Source organism: Arvicanthis niloticus, chromosome 18 (assembly GCF_011762505.2).
Source record: "Arvicanthis niloticus isolate mArvNil1 chromosome 18, mArvNil1.pat.X, whole genome shotgun sequence".
Lineage (NCBI taxonomy): Eukaryota > Metazoa > Chordata > Mammalia > Rodentia > Muridae > Arvicanthis > Arvicanthis niloticus.
The window spans coordinates 36596621-36621129 of record NC_047675.1 but is presented as its reverse complement, the minus strand read 5'-3'; the positions used below and the strand labels follow the sequence as shown (position 1 = coordinate 36621129).

Genomic DNA, 24509 nt, shown 5'->3' with positions numbered 1-24509 from the left:
GCAGCAGTAAAACTCTAACTAAGACAGGTGGTCTGAAAAAAATGTATATAAAGCTCATACTTATTGATTCAAAATTAATTTATTGTTTGTGTGCAGATGTGCACTGGTTAGAGGGGAGCTTTCTAGAACTGGTTCTCTCCTGCTTTGATCCTGGGATCCAAGGACCAAAACTCAAGTTGTCAGGCCCATGTGCAAGAGCTTCTACCTACTGAGCCACTTTGCTGGCCTGTTTTTTGTTGTTTGCTTGTAGAAAAGGGTCTGTAAGAACAGCTGGTTTTGGTGTTACACTTAGGGGAAGTGTGTATGGGACTTTGAACTTTCTATTTCATATACTTCTATAAAGCTTGAAATGTTTTACTGTGAGTAACTATTTAAAAAAAAAACACAAAACAAACACAGGCTCGGGAGGTGGCTCATCAGTTCAGAATGCATACTGTTTTTCCAGAGGACCAGGGTTCAAGTCCCAGAACCCACGTCAGATGGCACCACCTGTAGCTCTATCTCCTTAGGAATCTAACATGTCTAACCTTTTCAGGCACCTGCACTTACATGCACATACCCACATACAGACACACATGTGTACACCACTAAAATACTTAAAAATAAAAACAAATGATTCTTATGGAAAAATAATTAGACTAAAAGGGCTTATCACTAAAGCCATAGATGTTTATCAAAGAACATAATACAAAAATAGTTTTATAATAAAAAGAGACTGAATAGACAAATGCAAAAACAAGCATAGCTTAGCCTGGCATGCCTAAGACCCTAAATCAAATTCCCAGCATTAAAAAAAAAATTGTAGTCAAACTTTGTTTGCTCTAGCTACTTGAGAGTCTGAGACAGGAGAAGCACAAGATCAAGACTTGTCTGGGCTAGACAATGAGTTCCAGGACAGGCTGAGTTGTCTCAAAAAAGCAGGGGTGAGGTGGGATGGGGGCAATGGGTCTGTAGCTCCGTAGGACCAAGTTTTCCAGGAATGCACAAAGCTTGAGGTATAAGCCCCAGAGCTTCTAATTGTTTTCTTCCTTAAAGAAATTCCAGGTAAGGACTGAGTAGAGGGCTTAGTAGATAAAGTGCAAGCATGTCACTCTTGAGATTAGGCAGTGAAGGAGCATGCCTGCAAGCTTCTGTCTCGTCTTCTCTGTTCTTCCTTGCAAGGCTAGTGCATTCCCTTACATCTTTCACTCTTGGGAAGTGGGCCATGTTGGAAGATGCTCTAAGAAGAGGTCCACATGACTACTAACTGAGGCCCTAGCCAACCACCCACAGGGAGCTAAAAGCCTTCCCAGCAACCACATGCCTGAGTCTGGAAGCAAAGTATTGAGTCTCAGGTGTGGGGTGATTAGATAGATACCTGGATGACCGCCTGACTCTAGCCTCCTGAGAGACCTCTGAGCAAAGACTACCCAGCCAAGCTGCCACACCTGCAATACTATTGTCAGAACCATGCAGAGAGCAAGCACTTGCTGTTTGACAAGATGCTAAGTTGGAGAGTAATTGTTATGGATCACCAGATAACAGAGACGTGATTCTTAAAATGATCTATAGGTTCAATAGCGTTCCATTCAAAATCCCGAGTTCTTTGCTTTGCCTTTATTTTTTTTCTGAGCAACTTGGCTTCAAAATCTGCATAGAAATAAAGAGTCAAGAATAGCTGGTGTAGCCGGGCGGTGGTGGCGCACGCCTTTAATCCCAGCACTTGGGAGGCAGAGGCAGGCGGATTTCTGAGTTTGAGGCTAGCCTGGTCTACAGAGTGAATTCCAGGACAGCCAGGGCTACACAGAGAAACCCTGTCTCGAAAAAAACCAAAATAAATAAATAAATAAATAAATAAATAAATAAAATAAAAAAAATAAAAAATAAAAAATAAAAAAAAGAATAGCTGGCATAATCCTGAATAGTAACAAGCATATATGCTATCACCAGAGTTAACACTCAGTGACTGCAGCTTTACCTGATGTCAACCAGCCCTGCTCTAAGGAGATGGCAATAAGACATAGATGTATTGGCATGAGAACAGAAGTGACTTTCTCTAAGAGGAGCTAGAACAGACCCATGGATAGACGAGGTTGGTTTATTTTATAAATGTTTCTGCAGAACAGAAGGGAAAAGATGAGATGGGCTTTATTTTTATTATTTATTTTTTGAGAGAGGGTCTTAAATGACTTAAGTGGGTCTCAAACTCATACATAGCTGAGAATGAACTTGACCTTCTGATCTTCTTCCTGTACCTCCCCAATGCTGGGATTACAGGCATCTGCCACCATGCCCATTCAATATGAAAATTTTAGTCGGTCTGAGATGACGCATTGACTCGGAGAACAAAGTGAATCTTCTCATGTTATACATTGAAACCAGATCTCTAGCTTTGGGCTAAGAGGAGAATAGTAGTTACAGCATTGTTTGGCTTCTCCTCAGATACCTACCCTATTCCCAGAGACGGAGATCGACTAGGCTCAGAATAACAAGAGCAAGCTAATGTCTATAACAAAACAGAGTAAAGGTGTCTTCAAACTCAAACGTGAGTTGGGAGAGCCAAACAACAAGAGCCTGGTGTCATTATAGCTCCTGCTTGGTTGGAATCATCAACACTGAGAGCCAGAGAACCCAGCTCACTCCTGAACTGAGGGGATCCTCGTAACCTGGAAAATTTAGGATAATCTGACAAGGGCAGCAGGAGCTGGAGGGGTTGGTTTCAGTTTAACTGGGGTGTTGTCATAGGATTAGCCTCGTGGGGGCAGTAGAGAACATTTGATTGCTCAAAACTAGAGCCTGCGCTGGGCAAGTGCCACAACAAAGATGGGAAGATCATGGGAAGACCCATCCTGGGTGACCCAGTGAGACCCTGTCTCAAAGAAGCCCACCCAACCCAACTTAAAGCAAAACACCATCCACAAGAAATGACCGATGGCGGGCTGGAGAGATAGCTCAGTGGTTAAGAGCACTGACTGCTCTTCCAGAGGTCCTGAGTTCAATTCCCAGCATCCACATGGTGGCTCACAACCATCTGTAACTAGATCTGATGCCATCTTCTGGCGTGTCTGAAGACAGCTACAGAGTACTCACATACATAAAATAAATAAATAAACCAAAAAAAAAAAAAAAAAAAAAAAAAAAAAAAAAAAAAAAAAAAAAGAAAAAAAAAAAGAAAGAAAGAAATGACCGATGGCTGAATCCTACTTCTGAAACAGCCTTGCTGGAGAGAAAGCTGAGTAGAGCTTACTTGATCACACCAAACACACAGAGACAAAGGACAGAGTAAATCCCGCTAACAATGGGCAGGAGTGCAGAGAAAACTAACCTAGATCCTGGAGGCAAAGGAGTAGTGAAGGGGTCAGGCAGAGTTGGACAAGGGCTGGGGAGGAAAGTTAGAGTGGGGATTTCAATAAAATTTAGACAGTGAGTTTTGGAATGATGAATTGATAGGAAAGTCTATTTTCTCCTCGTTCATATTCTTCTAAACACAGTCAGAGGTTCTGTGTGTCTCTTCAGAGCACTCTTTGAATAGGCAAATACAGTAACAGGTGTCTAAGCATGCGTATGCATGTGTGTGTGCATATAAGTATGTGTTTGCTACATGTATATTGTGTGTGAGCACATGTATATATATGTGGATATATATGTATTTATGTGTGTGTACATGCATATGCACATAAATATGTGTGTGTGGTTCATGTGTATATGTGTGGGTATGTATATGTATTTATAGGTGTGTATGCACACACATATATATATATGTATGTGAATGTAAGTATATGTATGTGTGCTAATATGTATGTGTATGTGTGTATTTTATCCTGATACTTTTCACACCTTGCTTTCCTTTGCCCACTAAGATCCATGCTACTTTGTGTGTGTGTGTGTGTGTGTGTGTGTGTGTGTATTGGGGATCGAACCCAGGCTACCCCATGCATGTTGGGCAAGTGCTCAGCCATTAATGTACACTTTCGGCCCTGTGCTACTTTTATAATTAGCAAAACAGATGTTTTCCCTTTAGTTTGAAGAAGGTGAACAACCAATAGGCAAAGTCATTATACAGAAGTCCGTTGTACCTGTCCATACCAAAGCTAAGTGTTCCTAGTTCACATAAAGACTTTGGCTGCAGAAGAAAGGAAGACAAGGCTGCCTGTCCCTTGTCATTCTTCTTGCTCTCTACCAGGGCTGGCCCATACTCAAGCTCTGCAGAACACAGACCCAGAGGCCCCATGGGCAGAAGCCACTGTGATAACCCTTAAGGGTCCCCTGGCAGCCAGGGCCTACCTCGGAGTTTGGAGGCACGGCGAACTGGGAAGGCAGGCTGATGTCACTCAACTTGCACTCTGTTGAGAAGGTCACCGAGTAGGGCAGGGGGTTCTCCAACTTGATGGAGGCTGATACACTCTGGCGGACTGGGCTTGTCATCTGGATGGTTTTTATGATGCCAGAAGGGGTGACCCTGAAACTCACAGTGTAGTACAAGAACTCGTTGGTCACCTCGTTCCGGAAGATCACCTGTGTTCACAGGGCAAGTAGGAAGAAGCAGGGGAGAGCAGAGGTTAGCCCACGGTCCTGCTGTCTGGGAGCCTTCTGGGCACATGAGGTAAGGTACTGGCGTGGCATGACCTGCCAGTCTGATCCTTGACAGGCAGCCTTTCTCTTTAGGGGCTGTAATCTAGTTTTGTTTTTGTTTTTGTTTTTCAGGCAAGAGATGACTCAAGAACCTTGGTTTGCTTCAGAAGACACGTTGGAGCAGCTTGGCCCATTGTCAGCATTTTGCCAGTGGGGACAGCTAGGTAACCCCAGAGAACCTCTACTGCTGTCGCTGCCAGAGTTGTTATTGAGAATGACAGACAGTGTCTAATGCTTGCTGGGGGATTAGTATTTGCCAGGCTACACAATCCCACAATGCTCTGCAATGCCATCACCCTTTACAGATGAGGGAATGGAAATGTAACAGAGCTAGCTCAGTGTCTTGCCCAAGGTCATGTGCAAAGAAGTATCCTGAATGGAGAGACGTCAGGGCTCACCTGTGACTGCTCTAAGCAGCCCTCTCCCCCTATGGCTGATTCTGGCCATCTGTCAAGAATTCTTGCCGGGCAGTGGTGGCGCACGCCTTTAATCCCAGCACTTGGGAGGCAGAGACCGGTGGATTTCTGAGTTCGAGGCCAGCCTGGTCTACAGAGTGAGTTCCAGGACAGCCAGGGCTACACAGACAGGACAGCCAGGGTTACACAGAGAAACCCTGTCTCGAAAAACCAAAAAAAAAAAAAAAAAGAATTCTTTTCCCTGGAGAAAGGGGAAGTTGGCCCTGTGTGCTTGTTGGTCATTTATAAATAGAAATTTCAAACACATTTCTTTTGAGACAGGATCTCATGTATCTCAGGCTAGTACCCAACTCCAGAGGCAGGCCTCAGATGCCTAATCCTCCTGCCTCTACCTTCTAAGTGCTGGAATTTCAGGTATGTGACACCATATGCCTGAATTTTATGCAATTGATTTTGTAAAGTAGAATCTACTCAAGCTTTTGCTCTTTTTAAATATATTGTATCATTAATCTTATTATTACTAGGTGGTAAATTTTATTTATACAGCCTGGCTTTTACATACATTCTTTTAAAGACCTTGTCTAAGTGTAAACTTTAAAATCTTTCTCTTTGTGATTCCATCACTAATAATAGGTTCAAAAACTACCTATAAACAAACAAACAAACAAACAAACAAACAAACATCCAGCACTCAAGCCTTCAGGCCTGACTTCTGTGAGCTCTGAATCCACACACACCTCCCTGCTTCAAAGTACTTAACTCATTTGAAAGTTACGAAGTAATAGAATGATGTCTGTCTCCTCTGCTAGACAGACTGTGCCTCTTGAGAACAGAAACTCTGCCTGGCTTTGACCATTGCTATGTTACTAGCACTTAGCACAGAACATGGCTATGTGCCCAATGGATACCTAAACAAATGAACGGATTAGGCAATGGATTATAGCACATAGTGAACACTGGGGGACACAGGCACAGTGCCTGGAGGATAGCATCTGCTGTTCTCTAACACCCCAGGGCCAAACTTCCAGGATTTGGGGGAGGCACCTTTGATGTGGGGATACCTTTGCAGTGTACAGTCCCTCTTTGTAGGAAAAGAAGTTCAGCTTGTAGTCTTTCTTGGAGCCAGACAGAACATCAATGTAATCAAGGCCTTTCAGAGTGACACTTTGGTCTGCCTTCTCTGGTTTCAATATTTCCACAATGACCCGGAATCTGGAGCAGTACAAGAGCAGAGAGAGGCAATGAGAAACGACAAGAGACACTGAGAGACGGTGAGACTGTCCAAAGACGGGAAGGAAGGGGCTGTGTCTACTTTTGCTTTCATGAAGATTGTGTGGGTCTGTGGTCCCAGTCTTAGTTCTGTCACTAAGAATGACAGCAACTGCTGTTTATTGAGCCAGGTACCCAGTAGTCCCTCTCTATGTAATTTACAGATCTTCAGCTGACACAATGTCTAGAGAAGATTTGTGTCATTAACACCTCTGCTTTATGGAAGAGGAAATAGAGGCCCAAAGGAAGGAAGATAACACACGCATGTAGCTACTGGCAAAACCAGGGTGTGGACTTAGATCTGAGCTTTTATCTACTATGCCAAGCAGGTGGCCTCCAGGGTGATGCACTTCTAATCTCTTCTCTTTGGAAGGAGAGGATGAGGCTACTTGCCCTTGATCTCTTTCAGTCCCTGTATTCCTTTCTATCTCCTACTTCAAGCACAATTTGATGGACCCTCTTCTCTGGCTAGTAGCTTGGACTATAAGACACTCAACAACAACAAAGGTCTTGGCCCTTAGGACCATCAGAACTGCCATTTATTGAGCATTTATTTTGTGTGAGGCAGCGCTCTAGGGTCTATAAGATACAGGATCTGTAAGAATCAACACTGAACAAGAAGACAGGGTTTGTGTTCATGAGACACTTGGCTACACTGAAGACTGTGCCTCTGACTCCCCCAAATCTGACATTCTTTGTAGGTGAAGGACCAAGCTGGATGGTGGAAACCATCTGCTCCTCTCTCTCTCCCCCATGGCTCACCCCACACTCTCACCTCTGGGGCTTGTTCAGCCAGTTGCTGATTGGCAGGAGCTCAGTATAAGGAGTCTTACATGGAACCTCGCGGTAGATATTGGCGACAGCTTTGGGGAGTTCAGCAGTCCCATGCAGGGCATATAGCCAGCCAGTCCCATCCGGGAGTGGGAAAAAGAGAGTGCCCTTGGAAGAAGTGACAAATAAGGATGGCATAGTAAACCCTTTATTAATAGACATCTATCTGACCTGGAGGGGGCAAGTAAGCCTAACACTTCTACTTTAATTTTTTTTGACTTTTGGTGTGTATGGTGTGTGTGTGTGTGTGTGTGTGTGTGTGTGGTGTACACATGGGTATGTAGATGAGTGCAACTGTGTGTAACCACGGGAGTCCAGAGGAGGACACTGGGTGTCTTCCTTGATTGCTTTCCACGTTATTCCATTAAGACAGGGTCTCTCAGAGAAACCGAAGCACACTGTATTGGACACATAGTGAAGACTGAGAGAAAACCCTTTGCTGCTTAGAGCAAAGACTTGCTGCTTTCCTTTTCTGAATTTAAAATTAGATTTTTGAAAAGATTCATTTTGATTTTTGTGTCTGTGTGTGGGTGTGTGCATAGGAGTGTAGGGCCTATAGAGGCCAGAAAAGCATCGGATGCCCCTGAAACTGAAATTACAGATGCTTGTGAGCCATTCAATGTAGGTATTGGGAACTGAACTCAGGTCCTCTGTAAGAATAGCAAGTACTCTTAACTGTTGAGTTGTCTCTTCAGCCCTTACATTACATTACATTTCATTCATTCATTCATTCTGTATGTTTGTATATAGCTCTCTCTGTGTATGTGTGCACATGTGGCATTGCATGTATGGAAATCAGAGGACAATTTACAAGAGTCAGTTCTCTCTTTGCCACATGCTGGTCTTGGGGGCTTGAACCTTGGTGGTAAAGCTTGGTGGTGGACACATTTACTGGTTGAACCACATCATTGCCTCCCTTCTGATTTTTCTTACAGCTGCCATCATGTCACTGATGCTCTTAAACGGAGTATGAACTGTTCAGTGCTCAGTCCCTGGGCTTCTCTTCAGAGCCACGCCCCAGGGTTCTCAGAGAAACGTAGGCAAAGGGGGAGGGGAGGCTACTGCCTGCAACTGTCATGGCTCCCCATCATCCATGATTGTCATTATTCCATGATCTGGATACCCACTCCTTATTTGGGTATTTTTTAAAAAAATTCTGAGCTCTAAAATGGTCTTCTAGCCACTGTCCACACAGCTCCTTGCTTCCCCTATGCTAGAAAGCAGATGGGGAGACCTCAGTTTACCTGGTGCTTGCGGTTCTCCAGATTCATGGTTCGGGGCTTGTAGGTGATCTCATAGGGCTTGTTTTGCTGATGGGCCTCCAAGGTGATGAACTCAGGCCCCTCCCAGTGCTCACCCTCAAAGATGGGGTGCAGGTTCCAGGTCTGGTTGGAACGGTTTGAGAGCAGGATGGTCTGTGTGTGCCTTGAGCGCACTTGGCAATTGAAATTCACAACCTGGAGGAAGCAGAAAAATCACCTTCCGTGTCATCTCCCCTGAACTGTCTTCAGGGTCCAGAGCTACAGTGTGTGTGTGTGTGTGTGTGTGTGTGTGTGTGTGTGTGTGTGTGTGTGTGTAGTGTGTGTAGAGAGAGAGAGGTTTTAAATATTTCTCATAGTGAATTCTAATGGACAATGTCACCCCTCCCATTCAATCAAAATATTTACTAGGTATTTCATTTCCTATTTCAGGTGGAGTTCCATACATTTTCCTGCAAATGGCATGGCTTCCCTTTTCCTTATAGCTGCACACAACCGCCTTATGTAGTGGTTACACACACAATGTCAGTCAAATCGTTTGGGTGCAGCGATGAGGACCTGAGTTCAACCTAGCATCCAGGTATGCCCGGTGTGGCAGGGCATGTGTCTGCAACTCCAGCACTGTGGGGATGAAGACAGGTGGGTACCAGAAGCCCCTTGGCCAGCCGGCCCACCTGAACTCATGAGCTGTACAGTAATCACCTCCTGCTATCCCCTGTGCCAGCTGGGTTATGCAAGCCACTGCCTTGTCTTCCTTCCTCTAGGGGAGGTGTTTCTAACTGGTCTCTTCTCTGCAGACACCTGTCCACATCTGGTTTGATTGCACTGAAGCGCAAATCAAACAACGTCATCCCGATACTCAAGAGTCAATGTCCTCCTGCTCCACAAGAAGGAAAAGAATGCTCACGTGGCAAGCCCTCACTGGCTGAGCTATGCTCCAGTCCCTGCTCACAGTTCTTGTAACAGAATTTCATCTAGACAGCCTCTTTGAGGATACAATGCTTGAGTCAAAAGTCGAAGAAAGAACATGGATTAAGTAAACCAAGAGGGAAGGATTATTCAAGTAGTGGCTATGGTATATGCAAGGTCTCTGTGGCAGGGAGCAGTAGGGCCGAAGGTCTGATGTGGGTGTTGAGGACTGAATTCTCTTGGGCTTACTCCTGCCTTTGGTCCATCTCCAGGCAATGCCTACTTGCCTCTTTTACAGCAGGTGGTCCCACGCAGATTCCAGACAGGGTGAGGCACAGAGGACTTCCTCCTTGGATGAAGCAGAGGATGTTTTTATACAGACTCTCTTTCCCTACCTCAGTGGGGTGGTAGGTTACTTCTAGAGCAACCTCTGTGCCTGAGGTGATGTAGCCTTCTTCAGGGCTAATGGAGAAGTGGGGCTTGAGTTTCTTCACATCCCATTTAAACCTTTTTCAAAGGAAAAGAAGACAAGAGAGATAGTGTGTTAATATTCTAATGGTATGCAAAAACCAAACCAAACCAAACCAAACCAAACCAAACCAAACCAAACAACCAAACAAAAACTAACAGAAAACAACCAAAACCAAACCAAACCAAAACCAAAAACCTCACTGGGACTTTTGACAACACAGTCCCTGCTTTGACTATTCCCTAGGAGGAGGAAGCGCTACCAGAGCAGAGGTAGGTTAGGGATCATGAGCCTAGATCACTCTCTGGGTAAGGAGTTTCTGTTCCCTCTTAAGAGTTGAACAGGGGTGAACTGGCTGGTTTTGTGTGTCAACTTGACACAAGCTTAAGTTTTCATAGAGAAAGGAGCCTCCCTTGAGGAAATGCCTCCATGATATCCAGTTGTAAGGCAACTTACAACTTCTCAATTAGTGATCAATTAGTGATCAAGGGTGGGAGGGCCCATTGTGGGTGGTGCTATCTGTGGTCTGGTTCTATAAGAAAGCAAGCTGAGCAAGCCCAGGGAAGCAAGGCCAGTAAGTAACATCTCTCCATGGCCTCTGCATCAGCTCCTGCTTCCTGACCTGCTTGAGCTCCAGTCCTGACTTCCTTTGGTGATGAACAGCAATGTGGAAGTGTAAGCTAAATAAACCCTTTCCTCTCCAACTTGCATCTTGGTCATGATGTTTTCTGCAGGAATACAGACCCTGACTAAGACAAGGGGTGAGAGGTGGCTGCACATATCACCCATGAATGACGAGCTAAGTAATAGTTTGTATGAACACATATATATGTGTTCCCAAGATTGTATAGTTATCAAGTGGCTGGATTAGGGACCACAGTCTTTCAAGACAATAGCCTTGACCAATGACTTTGAGCTGCCTGTTTAGATCCAGGAGGGTGGTGATCCACCCTTCATGTGAGAGTTATCCCCGTTCTTGGTGGCATTGGGATCTTGATGGCTCCATGGGGCCATCCCTATGGTTAGGCCCTTGGTATGGGCAGAAGGCAGAGGATGATTGGTACATACTAGTATTTCCAAAACAGGGCTACCATATAATTATCCCTTTTGGTGCCATAACACTGAATCTGTATGGTGAGGAGCCCTGGGTGTGCGGTGGGTAACCTGGACAGCCATGACAGCCATGTTGGTTCATGAGCAGCAAGAGGAAGGAGCCTGGGTTCTGGTCCTGTCTTCTTATTTCTTGGCTGTGGTATCTCTGAGCCTCTTCTAGGAAGATCTCACTACATCTGTGAAGTGAGGTGGCTAAAGTACCTCTCCTAGAGACGAGGTTGGTTCCCTGTAAGCCTGTACAACCTTGAACCCATGCTTACTTGTTGCTACCTATGTGATTTGGGGGGAAACTTACTCAACAATTTTTAAATTTATTATTTATTTATTTGTTTTTACTCTTATTTTTCTATACTGTATTTATACTAAAGCAGATTGAGAATTGTCTTACTGGTATTTTTCTAATTCTATCTGATAAGAATGATGCCTGGGGAAGCATGCTTTGTCCCCATTTTTCCTCTCTCTTTTTCTATCTCATTCCCTCTCCCTCTCTCTCCCTCCCTCTTTTTCCCTCCTACTCCCCCTTCTGTCTCTTTTTCTCTTTCCTTTTTTTTTTTGTGGGGGGGAGGATGCTTGGAATTAAACTCAGGGCTTTGTACAGGTTAACCAATTGCTTTACCACTGAGCTACATCCCCAGCAGCCCCCCTTTAACAAGGTCTCTCTCATATAGTCCAGACTGACCTGGCCTTGAGCATGCAGAGCCAGAGCTGCCCTAAACTCAATCCTTTCCAGTCTCCAAGTGCTGGAATTATATGTGCACCACCACTATGCTTGGCCTTAGTTCTTTTTATTTTTATTTATTTTTTATTTAAGGCAGGGTATCACTATGCATTCTAAAATCCTCTTGCCTCAGTATCTCAGTCACAGAGATTATATTATATAGTATTAGCTGTCTAGAGTTATTATTGAGCTTAAGTTAGATGAACTGTGTGACGGGCATATACCAGGCATGCACCAATATTCTCTTTCATGCCATTGTGGTAGTAACTGCCACTGTGATGTTTCATTTGAGGCAAGGAGATGCAGCTGTCTGCTACAGCATCTGGTGGGAGACACCACTGCCGGTCCTACCTTGCACCCACATCGCCTGTGTTCATTATGAGAATGCGCCGTGTGGCTTGAGTCTGATACACAACGGGACCAAAGGGAAGATGCTCTTGGTCCAGGGAGATCTCCAGGGCCTGACAACAGCCGCTGAGGAGGAAGAGGGGACGCAGTAACCCCATCCATTCCATGAAGACTTCCTCAGAGAAAGGAGGGACTCGCTTCTTGGGGGCAAAGGTAATCTCTAGTTTACAGACTTCTTTAGGCTTCATGGTGATGGTGTGGAAGGGTTCCAAGGTGATGACCTGGTCAGAAAGATGATTGGCTCAGAAGCTGATAGCAGGAAGGCTTCTTGGACCTCAGGTTGTTCCCCGAGGCCTTGCTGCTGGGACTGTCTCAGTCCAGGGATCAAATCTCTTATGTTACTGGCTAGGACATCTTTGATAAGTGACTCAAACCATCCCCTTGACTTGCCCTCAGTGAAGAGCAAGGTCATGTGTATAAAATGTGTGGCTATGACAAGGATCCAACAAATGTTTATTTCCTGTCCTGTTTTTCAGCTCCACGTGGGCATTTAATTCCTCCCTCCTTCTTCCCCCATGGGAGACGAAACAGCAGCAGGAAACATGAAATAAGAAACATCAATCCAGTCTTTCTCAAGAAGTGCTCGCTGGTGGAAGAGCATCAGGTTAAGTGAATTAAGTCAGATGCAGAAAGACAAGAATCATACTTCCTCTCATATGCAGAGAGTCTCAATTTGTTTGTTTGTATGTATGTATGTGCACACGTGTATGTATGTACATATGTATGTGTGCGCATGCGTGTATGTATGTATGTATGTATATGCATGCCATACAAGGAGCAGGCCTATGTTCCAAGAGGTAGAGTTCTAAGGAGCAGGGATGGGGAATAAGGCAGGATAATGGGAAGAAAGAAATGCAAACTATTGCATGCTTTTTATCATACGTCAAATCTAGATTTAACATGTAATACACACATATGCACACACATATGCACACACATATAGTCATGAGAAGAAAGCAGAGGAGAGACTCTCTGGGGAGAGGACGGGGAACAGCAGGAGTGGGTGAATGGGGACAGAAGAGAGCAGTTGGAGATGAGGAATAAGAACAAGGTACAGTCACACACACACACATTTGTGTAAAAGTGTCATAATGGAACCGTTATTATGTTTGCTAGTGAGAAATATCAGTGGTAAAGGGGAAGTACTGGGACTCATGAAACCAATCCCACGGCTTGCCCAGGCTGCCCCACTCAGTGTCTCTGGGATGACCTGCAACCTGCATCTTCTAAAGTTGGGGACTTGCATATTCTAAGGCGCTGGAGCCACTGCATACATTCCTATCTGGCTTCCTGTTTCCTCTTGGTCCTGGTAAATTGAAAACCCAAATCTGTGTAAGGAAGCCAATCCCTTCACAGAGTCCTTCCCGTGCTCCTGACCAGGTACTGTGGCTGAAGGGAGTGAGCTGAAGGGAAGAGAAAAAAAAATGGAACAGAAAAGCAGTCCTGGGGGGTTCCTGAATGTGATGACTTTGGGAGGTAGCCTGAGGTGACGGCTCAAGACAGGTCACTGTAACACCTCTGGTTACTCTCTAAGGGGCAATCTGATATGGAAATCTGAGGGTGAAGTTGACTGACAGAGCACATGCATGCATGCACACCAAATGCAAACCTCTTCCCACCCCTGATAAAGAGACCAATGGAGCGAGGGAGCAAGCAAGCACTCACTCATATGGTCCAACTGTTAAGAGCCCTGACCTGCTAGGACTGAGGATTTTCATCTTCAGATTAATGGGAAAGGGGAGCAAAGAGTTTTCCTCCTTGTCTGGGTAAAATGGTCAGCAAAGTGAAATCCCAGTGAGACATTCACTGGGTTTCTTGCTCTGGCCAGCCAGCATTTCTGTTACATAACTCCTCCCCCCCCTCCCATGTCGCTCCTCCCACCTCTATTTCCCTACACTGACCTTGGCTTCCTGGAGCTCTGGAATGGAGAACAGGACCGAGTGATTAAAGGTGAGCTGGGCAAGGCTGTTGTTGACGAGGGAAACTGTTTTCCTTACAACCTGTCCTGGCAGGACCGCTCCTAACTTCACGATCCTGTTGGCTGGATCTAGGACTAAAAGCTGTGTGGCCAGAAAGAGAGGAGGAAGGTAGGGTTTGTCAGTGGGAAACAAATGTGGTGCGCTTGTCCCGCAGGGGAAGGCAGCTCCTTCTCTCAGTGACCTGACTTCAGGTTAGACACGCCTTCATTTCATCACTAGCTTCTGCCAACACTAAATAAAGATAGGAACAATAGAACCATATAGAAGATATTTCCCTTCTTTGTAGAAGCTTACCCCTACCACTGTGCTTAGAGTACACACACACACACACACACACACACACACACCTGTGACTTTCTTTTGTTCTCTGACTATAAAAGCTCATATGGCCTCTTGGATTGGGGACCATGTCACTTAGGATAACCCAAATCTTGTTACCAACACTTGGTAACTCATATTTGGTTCACAATGGGTTACCTTTAATTCTCTTTGGAGCAAGAGCCATGCTTTGTGTTGACAAGACACACCAGGTGGCAATGTCCTATTGCTCCTGTGGCTTGAGGGGAGGTAGCCACACGCCCCACCCCTTTTGATCACTTGTTGGAATATCTTAGGCATTCTTGAGAATCTTGGATTTCTTTTTTTCCTCAAACCTTCTGTTACAATGCAAATACTGTTACCAGACAAATACAAGATGTAGTTATCAGGTACCAGGAAGACAGGGTGACTATCAGGACAGGACTGTTTTCTATGTATCTAGGTCACCTGGCAGGAGAAGTTCCTGGATAATCCCGGGACCCACAGTTGGCTGAGAATGTTCACCACTGAGGTGAGAAGGACAGATGGTTCATAGCTGAACCCTATGTCTGAATAGGACATGCCTTCAAGTGGGACGTTGTATCTGATACTTCTCCAAGAAGATGTAGAACATTTCTCTAATGCTTGCAGTTGTCTGAGTTCACAACACAGTGATTCTGGTTCTGAGTAAGAGCCAGGATTCACTTGACCCCTGTTTAAAACTTCCTTCCCACTTGGTATGATTAGGGACCCTATTGGGGCAGGGCCGGATATGGGATGGAACAATCCTAGGAGTAGAGAAGAGGAGGCTAGGGAAAGGAGCATGGGCTCTAGTGGGCAAGAGTCTGGAAAGAGGAAGGAGGGTTCTGAAGCCCCACCTACTGTTGGGAAGAGGGAGGAGGGTCCAGAAGCCCCTCCCACTGCCTCTTACCTTCATTTCTGTGCCCTTCCCTTTGATTTCCACTGTCTGTTGAGAGAGCCCATTGATTTCAAAGGGGATGAGTTCTCGGTAGTTGATAGCTTCCCGAGGGTAAAAAGTGATTGGGATCTCCAGCGTCTTCCCTGGCTTTATCACATCCACATTGAAGTTCACCTCGACGTGTGGGGTGTTGGTGTATAAACAATCTAGGCTGAGGAAGACCAAGAGGGATGGGTATAAGCACCAAGAAGGCAGAATTGGAGGTTACTGATGGGTCTCCTATGCTTCTGGGCTGGAAGGTGACAGATTTCCTGCCCTGCTGTCCTAGAGTCAGGGGAGTCACCAAAGGGCTGGAAGGGATGTCAGCAATGGCTGGAGCATGTTCTTCTAGGTGCAGCCAAGGACGATGTCAGCCTAAGTCGCATCCTGAGATGGAGGTGGGAGCAGGTCTCAGACCCAAAGGCTCATGCTTGCCCTCTGCTGATGCTGTTTCCTGAGATAGCCTTTCAGAGTTCTGTAGTCTCTCGAAGGGTTGCTTCAGAAGTTACTGTGTGACAAAGCTCAGTGCAGTGCAGCGTGTGTTCCAGAGTTGGGCAGACAGGAGTCTGGATCAGGATCTGCCAATAACTAGTCATGTGACCTGGGACAATGTGCTCAGACCATTTGGATCTGCCCCCTTACCTGTAAAATGGGGTTAGTGGCAGCTGCTTCATAGGGTTGTTGTAGGGAGTAAATGAGTTTAAAGTCAAGAAAGAACTTTTTAGGAACTTATTTTATTTAAATAATTTTAAAAGGATTTGTTTTATCTTCAGTTTTATATGTATGTGTGACTTGCCTGTGTGTGCCTGGTGACCCTTGGAGGTCAGAGGAAAGATCATCTCTACCCTACCCACCCCTGGGCAGGAAGACACCTGTATTTTCTATGGGAACTCCCCTGGTCTCCTGATGGGTATTTAGAGGAGGAGCCTATCTAAATAGATGCACAGAACTCAAGGCCTTAAGCAGACTGAAATGATATCAAACTGTGAAAGACTATAGGTAGATAAGAGTAAAATATTTATGCATGCATGCCATGTTCATGCCAGAGGTCAGGAGAGGGTGTTAGATCCCCTGGAACTGTAGTTACAGACCATTGTGAGGCATAATGTGCATGCTGGGAATGGAATGTGGGTCTTCTGCAAGAGCAGCAAGTGCTCTTAACTACTGTCTCTTTGGCTTGAAACTAAATGACACTCTTGTGATTTACTATCTAGAATAATAATTGCTGCAGCAGCAGCAGCAAGCTGTAACCAAGCACCTCCTGGGTTGCGGGCATTTTTCTAAGTACTGATTCCAGATGGGTGGTCCCACTTCAGGCAAAGAGACAGAGGCACAGAGAGTTTAAAAATTTTAAATGTAGACTTGGCACGGTGGTACATATCTGTAATCCTGGTACTTAAGAGGCTGAGATAGGGTGATCATGAGTTGAGACCAGCCTGAGTCTCAACAGTGAGACTCCATCTCAAAACTAACAGAGACTATATAACCTCTCCCCCACAATGAAAACAGAAAGAGTAAGATAAAACAAATTTGCTTGGTGTCACAGCTAAGAAAGCATTGGTATTTGAACTTGGATTTGTGCCATCTGATGTGTGTGGTCATGACAGAACACATGTAGTAATTATAGTTAAATTTACAATTAAGTTAAATTAAAATGAAGTTCTTTGGTTTCGCTGAGCCACTTAATAGTTAAAGGCCATCACATAGGATGAGAGAGATAACAATAGTTTTTCACTGTAGAATGTTCTCTGCAGGACTGAGATAAAGATTTGTGCATGAACGTAGGCCAGTGACTGAACCAGATTCTCTCTCATGAGGAGGTCTGAAGAGTGGTATAGAGACCTGGACTGAAATGTTCCTCAGGGATGATGCAGGCAGGTTTGATCTAGGAGATTTAGGCTCAGTACAGACTTGTATTTACTGCAGCACAATTCACTTTTGAGATTCTTAAACTAGCAGTTCTCAACCTGTGGGTTGTGATCCCCTTTGGGGGTGTATCACATATCAGATATCCTGCACACCAAATATTTACATTATGATTTATAACAGTAGCGACATTACCGTTATGAAGTAGCAATGAAGTGATGTTAGGGTTGGAATCACCACAACAGGTTGAGAAACACTGCTTAAGCTTCTTTCCAAATCCCTTGCATGAGGAAACAAACCAGAAGCTACGGGACTTTGCATTAGGTAGTCACCTGGCATAGCCCTCTACAAATCAAGAAGATGTTTAGCAGGTAGCTCGTGGATGCCCATATATTCATATTAATGGTGGGGGCAGGGGCTCAGAATTCATGCCGCATGTATTGGATTCTTTTCCGTTATTTCTGTCTCGGCAAGGTGAACTAGTACTTGTTAACTTGACATAGCCTAGAATCATCCGGGAAGAATTTTAATTAAATTTTTAAATTTAATTTAATTTTTAAATTCTCTGTGTCTCAATTAAAAAAGAATCTTAATTGAGTAAGTGTCTTTAGTAGGTTGGTCAGTGGGTATGTCTATGGTAGATTGTTTTGATTATGAACTGATATGGGAGGGCCCAGCCCACTGTGGGTGGCAACATCCGTACCCAGGTGGTCCTGAGCTACATAAGAGTGAGCCAAACCTGAGTCAGGGTGAGCCATGAAGCAGTGTTCCTCCATGGTTTCTGCTCTACTTCCTTGGTTGTAAGTTCCCTGGCTGGAAGTCATGTTAAACATAGTAGCAAGTAGTCCTGGCTTCAGATTCCTGTCCCTGAGTTCAGTTTGTGCTCTGACTTCTCTCAGTGGTGGACCGAGACCTGGAGATGTCAGATGAAATACCCACCCCCAGCCCCTCCATAAGCTGCTTTTGATTAGAGTGCTTTATTACAGCAACGGAGATGAGACCAGAAGACCAGAAGACAGGACTTCACCTGCATGAAGTCTGTAGAATTCTCATGTTCTTGCCTCTCTGTGAAGACTACTTGCCTCATAGATGTTTCTTCTTTGTTGGTGACAAGGAGGATTTGTTTGTATGGGGGCATCCCAGCTTGGTAGATGAAGCAAATCCCAAAGTTGTAGCTGGTGAAGGAGAAATGGACAGCTGGGCTCACAGCACAGCCTAAGATGTTGCATACGAATGTTGGGCCATGGCTGATCTGCAAGGAGAGACCGGCCAGGGGACTGTAGTTAGAGGCAGGAAGACAGGGTGATTGCATCCACAGGGAAAGAAAGTGGATGGTGTCTTACAGATTACAGAGTTGGGACTCCACCTCTAGAGAGCCTGGTTTTAGTAGGTTTGAGTTTATTTGCTTCCAATTAGCTACTCTAAGCAGAATCCACACTGGCTCTTACTTTGTTCCTACAGTGGTGGTTCAGCCTGAAGGCGAATGGTTGGCAGAAATGGCTAGTTATCATACAGGGTGGGACTGTGGTTGCCAGGAAGCCTAGGTGGGAGACTTGATTTCTCATTTTCCCTTATGTTTTAGGGTAGCCACTGGATATAGTTCTGTCACTGGTTGTTAATAAAGGATAAAAGGGAAGCTGGGTGGTGACGGTGTACCCTTTTAATCCCAGCTCTTGGAGGTGGACAGACCTCTGTGAGTTCAAGGCCCATCTAGTCTACAGAGCTAGTTCCAGGAGAGCCAAGATTATACACACACACACACACACACACACACACACACACACACAAATCCTCTCAAAAAAAAAAAAAAACAAAAAAGAGAAGAGGTGGTTGTGGTGGTGGTGTCTCCTATCTTGGCTAAATGAGCAGAGTCATTATCTATCTATCTATCTATCTATCTATTTATTTATTTATTTATTTAATGTGTATGAGTTGGGGGGATGGGGGTGGGGGTGAGGTGGGGTGGTGGTGGTGGGGTGTTTGGTTTTTCATCTGATACCTTATCTTGGAAAGTGTTGTGTGTATACATTCCCTGCCCCATCCAACGCTCTCACTTATTTTAATGTCTAGGTAGTATTACAGTGTGAGGATGGTCAATTGCTTCTCTAGTGACACTAATGAGGCCTCTGTTCCAGAAAGTATGAGAGCTGTTTCCAAAGCAACCACCCTGTAGGAGTTGCTGGAACTATCCGGCTGGGGTATCATGTCACAGATTCTTCTGGCGTTTAAAATACATCGAATGGTCTCACCTTGATTTTGAGTTCCAGGCCCTTCAAGACACACTTCTGATATGGTTGGAAAGACAGGCTGGCCGGTTCAGACTGACCCACATCTACGCTACTGTCGGTGGGCGTGAAGTCCAAGTACTGCAACAGGGATTTGGGCCCAGAGAGCTCTGCCTGGTAGCTGAAGTTGAACTTGCCAGTGTTGATGAAGTTAAATTCACACTGAACACATTCATTCAGCTCCACCTGAGAGATGGAAAGAACAGCATGGTGAATGAAGAAAAGCCGCAGAGATCCCTTGTCTAGGGAGAGATGGTCATTGAGAAATAAGGGTAGAGGTGATATTAATAAGCTGCGTGTCATTAGCTGAATGGGACTGGATATTCTAGCAAACCCCACCAAGTATTAGGGTCCTCTCATATCTCAAGTATAAGTTGGTGATTTAATTCTTAGATCTTTCTTGGTAGTAAGAATATTTCCTGTTTATTTAATGCAAGTGTTTATGTCTCTTCCTACCATATTAGTCCTCTAAAAAAAAAAAAAAAAAAAAAAAAGACCATTCACATCATAACTACATAACCCCGGGGACAGATTTGTCTGATCTCTCTAGTACTTGAGACAGGAAGACTCCGCTCATGCTCATTGTATCTATCACATTCCTTAGATAAGGGAAGAGCAATAGTCAGGTCCTTGTCATCCCTCACCTCGTAGAAGTTGATGGTGTTGACCTGGGTGGATGACAGGAGGATGGTGGTGCCCATCCTGTCCCTGCACTTGACCTCAGCGTTCATAGTGTAGCCTTCAGCCTTGACATTGAGTGTCAGAGGGTGAGCTTTCTTTTTTATATTGCAGATCAAATTGAAGTTCACATCTCCTTCTTGCTTTGGTGTGAAGAAAATATCAACTGGGAACCTGATCGGGAAACAAGACAGCTGATTAACTGATTAAGCCAGCCTGTGAAAATCTAACAAAACAAGAGTCCCCTGGATTATTAGATACGCTATGAGCAAAAGACACCAAAACAGCACCTCAAATTAAGTGAGTTTTAAGGATTTTCTGAGGCAAACCTAGATACTGCTTTGTGGATTTATAGACACAGGACAAGGAAAAAGCTATGGACATGAGAAAAAAAATATTGAGGTGAAGATTTAGATTAGGGCTGAAGAGATGGCTCAGCAGTTAAGAGGACTGGTTGTTCTTCCAGAGGACCAGGGTTCAATTCCCTGCATATATACATGGTAGTTCACAACTGCCTGTAACTCCAGGTAGTTTACATTTAAATCTTAAAGAGTTGTGAGAGGTTTTAATTTCTATGTCTCTGTCTCCTCTCTTTCCCTCTCTGTCTCTGTCTCTGTCTCCTCTCTCTCTCTCTCTCTCTCTCTCTCTCTCTCTCTCTCTCTCTCTCTCTCTGTATGTGTATGTGCATATACCAATAGTATGTGTGTGGAGGTCAGAGGACAAGTTGTGGGAGTCAGTTCTCTCCTTCCAAACTCTGTGGGTTCTGGGAATTAACTCAGGTTGTCAGCCTTGGTGGCAAGTGCCTTTACCACTGAGTCATCTTGATGGCCTAGCAGAGATTTTTATAAACGAATCTCTCTAATTGGCCCTACTGGCTGGTAGGCCTGGGACCCTGCCATGCATCCTGAGGACTTCATTTTTTTTTTTTACCTGGATAGTGGCGGGATCCAACCTTCCATGGGACATACAATGAGGCTGTTGTTGAATCCTTCAGAATAGCGGGAGTTGTCCTGGAAGGCAAAATTAAACCCGTGCTCCTCCTTGTTGATGATCTTTACTGTCTCTCGGGCTTCTCTGCCTGGAAGGAAACACCATCCTTCAGCAAGGGCCTCTCACCTGCTCAGTGAGGTGTAGCAGTGACCCCAGCAACCCCTCCCCCAACTTTCACGGACAATCTTAGGCAACTTGCCCCGCCCCCTGAATTCCTCAGCCACTGACCACTGCCTGCCTGCCTTCCTTCCTTCCCTTCCTTCCTCCCTCCCTCCCTCCCCCCTCCCTCCCTTCCTTCCTTCTTTTCCCTTTCCCAGTGACCTTCCTTCAGAAAAGGATTCTACATCATCTGTCCAGAATGTTTCTTCCCTAATTGATTGCTCCTTCTAGAAGGTGGGTTCTGTGACTTGGCCACAGCTCAGCTGGGATTCTGTTGACACCTTTCTCTTCCCTTTAGACAGGAGTTGTAAGGTCTTCCTGGGTTTCTAATGGGGAATGCCCACTCCCCCTTTGATGGCTCACATCTCTATACAGAGTCTCTATGTGGAGTTCTTTTGAATTTGATCTTGCATTGCCCTGGACCTTCTTGTGGAGGGTCCTGACTCATTACTTTGCTTTTCCCATTGGCTAATGTTAAAACATTTACTTCCCCACAAAACCTAGAATTGTCTTATCCAATTCTCTCCCTTCCCCAGTCCTTTAGGACTTGAGTCTATCTGATTTAGCAAAAAACTTTTATTAGCATCAATGCTAATATTTAGCAAATAACTTTTATTAGCCTAGATGCTAATAATGACTATTTCTTGGGACATAGTGTGCGTGTGTGCGTGTGTGCGTGTGTGCGTGTGTGCGTGTGTGCATGTGTGTGTGTACACCAACACTGAATCTATCTAAAATTAAAATTTAACTGTGCATCCTGTGCAACCCTAGCCACAATTCTAAATGAAATTTGATTAAATTTACACTTAATTTTGGGAGAACTAACCAAATGTTTAGCTCTTATTTGGAAGCATCTTAATGTCACGTAACTCTTGACATATAGGTCTTAGGAAGTAGATTTAACTTTGGATATTGCACATTTGGTTAGCAGTAGAGTTTTTATTTTTGTTTTTGCTTCTAGGTGTTTACAGCAAAAGTGGACAATTGTCTTGTTCACCTTACCAAATTATCTCGACTCTAGTAGTTTTTCTCTCTCACCTCTTGGGGCTTTATGTATACAAAGTGATCAGCTACAGCAAATTAGATTATTACTTTTTCTCTCTCCATTAAGATTCATGATTATTATCAATTTTATAATTTTATACATATAATTTATACATTTAATTTATACATTTAAATTTTACAATACAATTAATACAATTAACAAATTAATACAATAAATAAATATCTAATGAGTCACTTAAAATTTTATACATATACATATATATATATATATTGTCATATTTGTTAAAATCTCTAAGGAAATATTCAGGTATAGTGGTGATAATAACTACCTAACTCATTTTAATTCAAATAGTTTCGGGGCTTACTATGGGACACTATTTGATTGCCTCTTGCTTTAGGTTAATATTCTTTATGTTTTCTCTTCAACTCTTGTTTTATTATGGGAGGGTTTTTGAGGGTAGGGATAGGAACAGACTTTTGATGAATTTAAGCAGTGACTATATTTGGTACATTAACATGGCCATATGGTTCTTTATTGATACAGTGATTATATCAAAATCTGCACCATTTGCATTCTTGGGTTAAACCCTTCATATTGTTTGACATACTATCAAGACGACTGTTGTCTAAATAAACATCTAATGAGTCACTTAAAAGCTCTTTGGCCTTAGCTATATTTTACAGACCCACACATATCCATATGAAAGATGCATAGAGCTATGCATCATCTGATGGTCACTTCCTTTACACCACAGGTCTCCAATGAATGGTACCTTCTTGGCATCTACCACGTTGCTATTTTTTATACCCTACAACATTCTTTCCTAATACGCATTATCAACCTCTGACTTACTACTTATTTTACTTAAGTTTGGTTAGTCTCCTTTCTATGATTAGAATCTATAACAAAGCTCCCAAGTATTTCAAGGTGTTAGGGTGTGGCTGCCAAAGACAGCCAATGGGAATGAGATTGAGAGGAAATTATCGTATGGCTCTCTGGTAAGTGACAGAGCCTTTCTGACATATTTCTGGCAGGTTTCAAGAAGAGTGACCCACTCCTGACTGCTCCTGGAGTCCTTGGTGACCTAAGGTCATGCCAATTCAAAATGAGAGACTGACAGGACCAGCCACCTTACCAATGAGGAGAGAACTGAAGTTGAGGTGTGACTTGTCAAGAGAGATGAGGGGGTCCGTGGTCTTGCCCACCAGCAGGAAGGGGACTGAGATATTGTGCTCTGGGATAGAGAAAGTCCAGAATGCTTCTGTGATGTCCAGGTGAGCTGGTAGGAACTGGAATATAATCTAAGACGACAAGTCAGAAAAGAACACTGAGAGGCATTTCTTCCTGGTCCCTTTGGAGACCTACTTGTATGAGGGCCATAAGAGGTGACATTTCCCAGGTTTTCACTACCATCTCAAATGGGTGTGGCTCAATCCACATTGTTGATCTGTTTGCCCTGCCTTCTGAGGAGTGGAGTCATACACCTCATTCACAACTTCTGCTGATTATACTGTTGTAGTCTGTGCCATTCTTTGGATGGCATGGTTGTCTCACAATGGACTGAAGTAGCAAAGGGAAACAATCCATACGTCTGTCAACAGTCCAGCATGTAGCCCACTTCAATAAAATTATCAGAGCAACAATCTCTCTCTGTCTCTCCCTGTCTCTGTCTCTGAATATGTATGGGTGAATGTGTAGCACACATGTGGAGGCCAGAGGACAACTTGTGGGCATTGGCTCTCACCTTCCAGCATGTGCTTCTCAGGCTTGGCAGTAATCACCCCTACCTACTGAGCCATCTCACCTGCTTCCTGACGGCATTTAAATTCGTAACTTTCATTTCATGGAGTTATTGCTAACATATGCTCTGGCTGGCAAGTTCACATATAAATCTGACCCCCTGCCCTATGTTATTGTAGAGACATTTAGGACTAAGCCATAGACAGGATTTCATTCTTACGTTTTGCCTTTTTATCTGGGAAAGTAAAATCATATCCATTTGCTGTTGCCAATCTTTTAGATAAAGATAGTTCTTTTATGTCCTTATACTATGAGCCCAGAAAGCCCCCATATATTTATGTCTGGTCCCCTTTGGCTCCTTCATTATTCTTATAAAATCTCTGCAAATACTAGAGCTGTCTCCAGAGCCAGCCAAGAAAGCCCAGGTCTATCTTGCTCACTGAGATTGTACATGTTCACGTACAATAATAAACACAATAAATAGTGTTCTACATGTTGACTAAGGATTCTCATCAATACTATTCTCTCTTCACACTCTTGCTATGCAG

At 44.2% G+C, this 24509-nt stretch overlaps 1 protein-coding gene and 1 long non-coding RNA gene across 3 annotated transcripts in view; one reads left to right on the top strand and one right to left on the bottom strand.

The window, feature by feature from the left end:
* The window catches only part of Hydin (HYDIN axonemal central pair apparatus protein), a 360278-nt gene that overhangs the window by 8711 nt on the left and 327058 nt on the right, over positions 1 to 24509 (bottom strand). For both annotated transcript variants that reach the window (XM_076915883.1, XM_076915884.1), the window contains 13 exons: positions 23357 to 23522; positions 20997 to 21144; positions 20033 to 20240; positions 19353 to 19574; positions 18186 to 18355; positions 15211 to 15409; positions 13905 to 14063; positions 11947 to 12224; positions 9583 to 9802; positions 8372 to 8584; positions 7072 to 7235; positions 6089 to 6239; positions 4264 to 4494 (listed from right to left, as the gene is read on the bottom strand). In XM_076915883.1, the coding sequence (XP_076771998.1) occupies positions 4264 to 4494; positions 6089 to 6239; positions 7072 to 7235; positions 8372 to 8584; positions 9583 to 9802; positions 11947 to 12224; positions 13905 to 14063; positions 15211 to 15409; positions 18186 to 18355; positions 19353 to 19574; positions 20033 to 20240; positions 20997 to 21144; positions 23357 to 23522 (2529 nt within the window). The remainder of the gene's footprint in view (positions 1 to 4263; positions 4495 to 6088; positions 6240 to 7071; positions 7236 to 8371; positions 8585 to 9582; positions 9803 to 11946; positions 12225 to 13904; positions 14064 to 15210; positions 15410 to 18185; positions 18356 to 19352; positions 19575 to 20032; positions 20241 to 20996; positions 21145 to 23356; positions 23523 to 24509) is intronic.
* On the top strand, positions 13877 to 23395 carry LOC143434977 (uncharacterized). Its single transcript, XR_013104892.1, has 4 exons — positions 13877 to 13953; positions 19371 to 19598; positions 20181 to 20366; positions 23256 to 23395. It is a non-coding gene; the product is annotated as an uncharacterized LOC143434977 (long non-coding RNA).